The sequence below is a fragment of the Ursus arctos genome, unplaced genomic scaffold (genome assembly GCF_023065955.2).
Source record: "Ursus arctos isolate Adak ecotype North America unplaced genomic scaffold, UrsArc2.0 scaffold_17, whole genome shotgun sequence".
Lineage (NCBI taxonomy): Eukaryota > Metazoa > Chordata > Mammalia > Carnivora > Ursidae > Ursus > Ursus arctos.
The window spans coordinates 28,990,080-28,998,957 of NW_026622841.1; the positions used below are offsets into that span (position 1 = coordinate 28,990,080).

Genomic DNA, 8,878 nt, shown 5'->3' on the forward strand with positions numbered 1-8,878 from the left:
AGAGCTGACAGACAGATGGAGCAACAGCATCAGCAAAACATTTAGACTATTTATTAGAAAATAAGTGATTATGGTGGGAAAACTGTTGTCTTATTTCAAATGGATCAGTGTGCAGTGGATTCTTTTCTAACATAGTTATAAAATATCAAAGAAAAATTTAGAAAGCGAGAAACATATTTCTGGATGTCACAATGTTCATTTGATGCAGAAATTTCTCTCGTCTCACTGTTACCCTAAATCATCTCTGTAAATTGCATTATTCTGATAACTCACAGACACGCTTTTACTGATCTTGATGATCAGAAGATTTTATATTAGAAACTGACAGGAATGAGTTTGGGGGCTCATCTCCATGTGCCTCTGAGTCCCCACAGAATAGCAAAGCTAATCTCCAGTAGTCCAACAGTTAAAATAATTGATGAGTATGTGTTGAATCCTCAGGAGAGAAGGGAGGAAGAAAGAAGGAGAGGAGAGGCTTGGAGGGCGGAGGGGAGGAGGGCAGGTGCTGATTTCAACCCTGTAGCGTCAGGATTGCGTCAATTCGGGTTTCAGCCACGTCTAGAGTCTCAGAGACGAGCTTCTCAGAAGAGCCAAAACAGGAACAGGGGTGGCAAATCACTGTGCGAGGGCGAGTGGACCTCCCTCTTTGCCTCCTCCCGTTCCCGGCGCAGGTCCCCTGAGCTCTGCGCTGTTGTTTTCAGCACTCGGGAAAGCCGGCGCTTCAGATCCAGGCAAGTGAATCAAGCCAGGGAGTTATCCGTTCAGCACCTCGGACAGAACACGCAGCAAAAAATGGCTCCGATCACTACCAGCCGGGAAGAATTTGGTAAGCAAGTTACTCAACTTATAACTGCGGCTGTTTCTTGAATACTCCAGGGTCGGCTGTGATGTTGTTGTTGTTCTTCTTCTTCTTGTTTTTCCAGGAGACGTTGAATATAGATTTCCTAGGTAGTTAATCTGAAAAGAAAATGAGAACTGTAAAGGGGCAATCTTGGCTTTTTTTTCTCTGTTGTTTCTTCCTTCCTTGCTTTCTCCTTAAAATCGCCTTCTGCTAGGGAGATTTTACATCCAAGAAGTTCCTAAACGTTCAGGTAGCTCTGTAAATTGCAGCATGCGCTAAGTAAAGGAAAGGGAGTCTGTTGTTTGTTGTTGGTTTCATTAATTCTGTAGGTGATTTTTATTTGTAGGTAAATCTGTTTTTAACTTACCAGGAGAAGCCAATGTTTCTGTGATTACATAAGGGTTTGATCTCGGTATAAAATAATTTGTATGTTGGGGGTTTGGGTTGTATATTTTATATAGAGTGTACGATAAGGTTGTTTTTCTCTGCTCTGTTTTTCTTGTATCCTTGAAATATGTTGCTAGTGGAAGACACAGAATCCTATGATGCTAGGCTTAAAGTGATATTTGAAATGAACTGGCTTGGTCCATTGCGTTTCACAGGTGAGGTAACCAAAGCCCAGAGATGTGAGGGAAGTGTTGCAGGTCAAACAGTTAACTAAAAGCTACTGGAAAGTAGAATTAGGAATCTTGTTTTCCAGTTTAATTTCCCTTTTCCTATACCAAATTTTTGGCACATTCTCCTTCTCTCAGTAAATAAAATCAGATGTACTTCAAATTAAAAAGTAGCAGTTTTAGGTCCCATTATATTCCAAAGACAAGAGGTGGAGTTTTACCTACTTTACAAGTATTCAAAAAAATAAAAGAGGAAATTTTATAGAAGTTTGTGAATAAGGAATGATATCTATGAGTACATGATAATTGTTATTAAACTGAGTGAAATGACTGAAGTCTTTACTCTCAAAAGCTTAAGACCTTATCAGTAGAGAATACACAGGGAGTACATGCGTCTTTCCATGATACATTGAATATTTTGCCTTGTGACTTAAGTATTGAATTGAGACAATCTGTGACATTATATTCAGAAATGAGTTTCCTTTACAGCCTTCCATTTGGGTGATTGAGTTTATATTGTTGTGATGTTTATTCCCGATTTCTGATTTGAAAATAAGAAATTTTCTAATACTGAGGCATTTTCAGAGATGGTGCTAGGGAAAAATATGTTCTAGCTTGGGCCATCAGTCTATTTAGAAAAAAGAGAGGGGGGATCATTTTCTATTGCTTTTATTGTTCTCCTCGCATTGGCTAAAGAATTGCCTTAGTTAATGACTTTGGTTTTGCTTCCTGGCCTTAGATTATTAGAGAGTCCAGGAGTGGATCCCCCCCCCCCCCCACAAAGACTTGAATAGGAGGAAAAACTGAAAAGCTGATACTAAGTTTAGCTGATTATCTTTAGCTCTCGCCTCATTCTTTTTCTGAGGCATTCGCTGCTTTTTCTACTTGGGGAATTCAGAGGTTTATTTTTCATCTTTACATGATCAGTTTCTTGATCTAATTAAACTATGGAATTTTTTATTGTTTTTTAATCTTATATATGTCTGCTCTTGTCATTACTGATTCTTATATTCTTTGAGTTTAGTTTTGAAATTATGAAGTAAATAGGCAGAAGATTTGGGGGGATGGGGAAAGGGAGTAACAAAAGATTGTTCTTTAAGGGGTTATTCAAACAAGGCTTAACCCTTTCCTGACTGGGACTTCTAACTTTACTATTCATTATTTGGGATAAAAATAGATAAGAATGAAACTAAATGCAGATAATATTACCTTAGTTGTATTCACTATGATTATATTAAACATTGACTCTATCGATGCACTGTGTCCAGATACAGCAATACTGCTTTTACTTACACAGTGTTACTAATCATTTGTTGGAGGAATATGCTTACATATGGGACATGATAAGCTTCATGCATAATCAGTGTTACCTAACGTCAGTAATTTAATGTGCCTTCATTCAAGGAAAGAATGCCAAGTTCAATTTTATTACCATTTGCCATGTGGAAAAATGTTAGAAAAAAAATCAGTTACATAAAATAGAGCTCTAAATTATCTATACTCTTTTCAATACATGTTAAGGAGTGTTATTCATTTGTAACCACTGTTTTATTTTTATCCCACTTAGGTATAATTAATTTGTACTTTGGATAATTCAGTATTTGAGAAATTTTGGGTCTGTATACAAGGAGTTTGCAGTGGTATAAGTTATATAATGTTGTTCATCTTTTTTTGTTCTTTTTTCCCTAATATATGTAACGTTTCTCTTACCAGTGTTCCATAATTGGGATGGAAATTACTGATGAGTTTGTGATAATAGCAGATAATGTTCCTCCATTTCTTAAAATTCCTGGAACCACTAGCCCCTAGATGTTTCCTGCTTGAATCTGGTATAAATAATGAGCTACTAAGAATACAAAATCTCTCAGTATTTGAAGAATGTGCATTTAGAGTTTCATAGTCAGTAAAAATTGATGCTTCTGGAAAGCCTCAAAATGTCAAGAAAGCATAATGAAATTAGTACTGACCTATCATGCTGTAGTTGACTCATGTTATCTGAGAAAACAAAGGTAGGTCAGGGTCATTTAGCATCCCTCATCCCTGACCTAAGCCCAGTGTCATCTTTTCATTTTATTTATGAAAAAACTACTGAAATGAAGAAGTTTCTATCATAGTGTGTATTTTTTTTTCTGTGTGTCACACAGTGTATGTGTTTATTCCTAAAGGTGATATGAAATGTGTACATAACTCATACAGAGAACAGTCAGAAAGTAATCCAATCTGTGCAACCTACAGCAATTCCCAGCTCCGGCATACTTTTCAAATAGGCTCATATCTTCAGCTCTGCTCCTTTAATATATGTTATTGGTCATTTGATTTTTCAGATGAAATCCCCACAGTGGTGGGGATCTTCAGTGCATTTGGCCTGGTCTTCACAGTCTCTCTGTTTGCATGGATCTGCTGTCAGAGAAAATCATCCAAGTCTAACAAGACTCCGCCATATAAGTTTGTGCATGTACTAAAAGGAGTTGATATTTATCCTGAAAATCTGAGTAGCAAGAAGAAGTTTGGAGCAGATGACAAAAATGAAGTAAAGAATAAACCAGCTGTGCCAAAGAATTCATTGCATCTTGACCTTGAGAAGAGAGATCTCAATGGCAATTTTCCCAAAACAAACCTTAAAGCTAGTAGCCCTTCTGATCTGGAGAATGTGACCCCAAAGCTCTTTTCAGAAGGGGAGAAAGAGGCTGTTTCCCCTGATAGCTTAAAGTCTAACACTTCCGTTACTTCAGAAGAGAAGCAGGAGAAGCTGGGAACCCTCTTCTTCTCCTTAGAGTACAACTTTGAGAAGAAAGCATTTGTGGTGAATATCAAGGAAGCCCGTGGCTTGCCGGCCATGGATGAGCAGTCAATGACCTCTGACCCGTACATCAAAATGACGATCCTCCCAGAGAAGAAGCATAAAGTGAAAACCAGAGTTCTGAGAAAGACCTTGGACCCAGCTTTTGACGAGACCTTTACATTCTATGGGATCCTCTACACCCAGATCCAAGAGTTGGCCTTGCACTTCACAATCTTGAGTTTTGACAGGTTTTCAAGAGATGATATCATTGGAGAAGTCCTCATTCCTCTTGCAGGAATTGAATTATCTGATGGAAAAACGTTAATGAACAGAGAGATTATCAAAAGAAATGTTAGGGTAATTCATTTTTAGTGCTTAAAGTATTTATATATAAACAATCTCTTACGTAGCTTTTTTTGTGTCTAGAGGATTTTATACATATCATCTTTACCATGTTTACTTATTATTCATAATCAAATGGGGGGCAAGGGAATAAAGTTGATGAAAGAAAATTTAATCCACAACTGAAATGCTTAAAATATTTTAATTATATAAAATAAATAGGCATCCTTTATGGATACTTAAATAACACTTATATAAATATTTCTGTTAATTTCTATCATAAGTATTTTGACTAGGACTGCCACTTAACCTAAAATGCAGGCAAATATTTCTTATTCATAAAACAAGTTAACAAAGATGTTTCAAGGTCAGCATAATTGAAATGGAAATTGAAATTTAAAATTAAATCAATTTATCCTGAGGATTTGGAAGTTGTATTGACTTTTCATGGAATTGCTTTTCAAGGAGGAGACATCACCTCATATTGAATTGTAAATGTTCATCACTATGTTGTATGACAAGAAGTGAGTTACTCTTCCTCTGTAGTTATTCTGCTTTAGTAGTTCTGAGACTATTAGACAATGATAAGATATCAAATTTAATCCTATTTCCCCTTTAAATATAGCTCTCAATTGATATAAACTGTAGTACTTCACAGTAATTTGTTTCTATAAGGCATGATCTTATAGAATACCATATGCTCACCTTTGTTTCTTTGTTGAAATTAATGAAAAGTCAAGGTTCAAAAACTTAAGTAGCTCGTTTGAGACACCAAGCTGTTTAGCGGCACACTAGGAATAAAGATCTATTCCCTGCTTTTATTCTTCTTGGATTTCTTATTCATATAATGACCCCATGTCAGTTTTTGTATAGAGATTGAAGTTTTAGGAGCTCTGGCCAGCCGTCATTCTTAGTTACAATCTAGCCCTGAGTTTGTATTTTGTTAGTATCAGGTAAAACTTGTAACTTGAGTTCTTGGTCTTCTTACCTAATGTCTTTAAAGTACAAATAAAATCTAAGTAGTATACAAAGAAGGATCTTATGATGCTCTCCAAAAACAAAGCATTGAATATTGGGTCAGTTCCCTCCAAAACTTAATTCATTTCTTGGATTTGAATGAGGACTTTGAAAAGTGGTGGCTGGGGACAGAGAATTTTAACTCCATCAGCCCTGTGGGATAGGAGATGGTAGCAGTCAGAATAAATTTCAGTTGGTCTGAATTCAAATTCCAGTAATATCAGTGTTTTTTAAAAAATTGAAATCAAACTGTCATTTTGCCGTACACAGATCCATTCAAATGATTAGACAATTTTTATTACTTTTAATAACTTCAAAAAGTGGTTATTTAGTTAAAAAGCAAAAGAAACAAACAACACCAACACCTCCGTATAGGCTATACTCTAAATATTCTTTTAAAGATTTCTAGTAATGGGTGTGGCTAACTCCTTACAAATTTTAACATACTGTAGCACCTAAAACCACCACAAGATGGCAGCCAGTTGTTTTTAGAAGGTGATAGTACTGTACAAACGCTTGTAGTTACTCTTGAATTTCTTAGCATATTAAAATAAAAATAAGGAGGAAAATTTCATTTAAATAACAATATTATATTGCTTTAAAATATTACTGTAAGTACAAATTTCAAAACAAAAAATAATAATAAAAATACTTATACCACATCTCTCTTTGTTTAGAAGTCTTCAGGACGGGGTGAGTTACTCATCTCTCTCTGCTATCAGTCCACTACAAATACTCTCACCGTGGTTGTTTTAAAAGCTCGACACCTGCCTAAGTCTGATGTGTCTGGACTTTCAGGTAAGAATGCTTCTGAAAAATTCGGTCTCAGTGTATAAGTGAGTAATACTTTGGGCAAAATAGTTAGCAACCAACATGATTTTTGTCTACCTTTTACTCAAAAGTACAAGTGATGTGATTGTTTTTCTGTTTCTCATTTAATGAAATAACAATGTGAGCCAATACCATTAGCAAGAAAAAGAACATAGTCCTAACATCTAAGCCATTGCTAATCCATGGTAGATGTCTGACTGTGTGGGTTTGAAGCAGAAAGCAGTGATAAATGCTGAGGTGAGAGGTCATTGCCAAAAATATAGCAATAGTTCGGGAAAAGAGTTCTTAATTTTAGTATTTTTGGTGAGCCTGCCCACACTTACACTTCTATTGTTTTTTTTTTATTATTTTTCCTTTAATTCCTTATGTATCTGCTTTAAGCATTAGCTTTTAGTTTTGTGACCAATTAAAAAAAAATTCCTTGTTGTATCTCATAGTGAAAAGAACACATGACCTATGGGTTAAAATGATCTGAGTTCAAGTCTAACCCTTCCATTTTAGCATATGATCTTGGCTATGTTTCATAATCTCTATACAAACTAGATGTAATAATACTTACCTTGAGGGGGATTGCGAAGACTAGAAAGATATACTTCGTTAAATAACTTCTAGTTCTATTATTATTACTACTGTTGTTTAACAATGGCAGTTAAACACATGATCTTAAAGGTTTAGATTAGGAAGCTAAAATGAACTCACATGCTTCAGCCGGAAAGAGGCAGAAATAATATAATTGAATGTGTGGTAAGGTAGCATGATCCTAAAATCCACACCTTAAGGGTGACACGGGGAAGATCAACACTGGAAAACAGGAAGCAAACCCAGCTGGTGATTAAAGAAGCACAGAATTTAAAGCACAAAAGGACATTGCCATTGTGAATTCTAAATGCCTGTACAACAGAAAAGCAGAGCGGTAGAGAGACTCACCCAAAGTCATACAACTCAGGCAGGTTAGGTCTTGTCTAATGTTTTTTTCTTCTGTCTTATTTTCTGTACTGAGTTATATGTAATCAGAATGAGCCATTAGAATTCTTTTTATGTTATCTCTTCCTCTTACCATTATACTTCCTTTCCCATCCTGAGGTTTAGAACTGTTTTCTCTTCACATTGCATATTCTTACTTGTTTTCAATTTGTTGACAGTAGAGAGGCCAGGCTTGATCCATGTTTTCACTTTGTTCTGACTCATTTTCATTGCAATCTCATTTTATTGGCATGCAGTGATCTCTCAGGGCACCATTATGTTGAGATCAACTCTCCAGCCAGGTCCTGCCAGTATAATGTCTGTCGTTTACCATTGCAGATCCCTACGTGAAAGTGAACCTGTACCATGCCAAAAAGAGAATCTCGAAAAAGAAGACTCATGTGAAGAAATGCACCCCCAATGCAGTGTTCAATGAACTGTTTGTCTTTGATATTCCTTGTGAGGGTCTTGAAGAGATAAGTGTTGAGTTTCTGGTTTTGGATTCTGAAAGGGGATCCAGAAATGAGGTAATAGGGCGGTTGGTCCTAGGAGCAGCAGCGGAAGGAACAGGTGGAGAGCACTGGAAAGAGATCTGTGACTATCCCAGGAGACAAATTGCCAAGTGGCATATGCTCTGTGATGGGTAGCGTCCTAGCCATGGTGAGTTGGAACTTAATGATTTCTACTAGGCAAGGAGCAATTTTCTTTCTCTTTTTTTTTCCCTGATACGTGATTGCAAGCTTGTGACAATAAGCTGCCCTTTTGTTGTTGTTGTTAGAAATGGATTGAATTAGCGGACCAGAAAGTAACTGTAAATGTGTATCATGATATTTTCCCCCAATATTCAAGAAGTTGGATAAATTTTCATGAGGTATTCAATCTCTTCTGCAGGTTGCCAGAGTAGCCAAGCATTTTATGAATCCAGCAGTGCAGTCCCAAGCTGTGGATGTGGTTTAGGAGGTGATGATCTCATGGGAACATGTCACTGGAAAGCAATGTGTTTTTTAGGATTTAGAAATGAAAAGCATGCTTTCTCTTATGAAAATTCATCCATTTTTCTTCAGACGGGGAAATCAATTTTTCTTTAAATCCAAAGATATTAAAGAAATGTTCTCTAGTTTGTTTTTATTCATTATGTCATGTGCAAATGGTTGTCTTGCATTTAAAAGTATATGGTCATTTCTCTTTAGTTTGTAATTATTTGATACAATATTATTATATAAGGAGTAACTTGGTTTTGTTTCAAAAGGACAGTGAACAAGCTGAAAAATCATTTTATTAAAGGGCTGAGTTGAGAACACTGTGGCTGAAATATTATTTTTCTCCCTCCTAAGGTTATATGTGAGTCAAATTGTTGGAAAATACGATCTCACATAAGAACCGCGGCCTTGAATTATTCACTGCCCTTCACAAACATCAGTGTGGTCTAAGAAAACCCCGTTTACCTTTGTGAAATTGTGGAATTAGTTAGTGGGTAAAGAAATAAAC

The 8,878-nt window shown here is 36.2% G+C and overlaps 1 protein-coding gene across 1 annotated transcript; it reads left to right on the forward strand.

Moving 5' to 3' along the window:
• The first annotated feature begins 758 nt into the window (after positions 1-758).
• Positions 759-8,194, forward strand: SYT4 (synaptotagmin 4). Its single transcript, XM_044383193.2, has 4 exons — positions 759-826; positions 3,780-4,594; positions 6,274-6,394; positions 7,730-8,194. The coding sequence occupies exons 1-4, from the start codon at positions 793-795 to the stop codon at positions 8,035-8,037; spliced, it is 1,278 nt and encodes a 425-aa protein (XP_044239128.1). The 5' UTR covers positions 759-792; the 3' UTR covers positions 8,038-8,194.
• Positions 8,195-8,878: the final 684 nt, after the last annotated feature.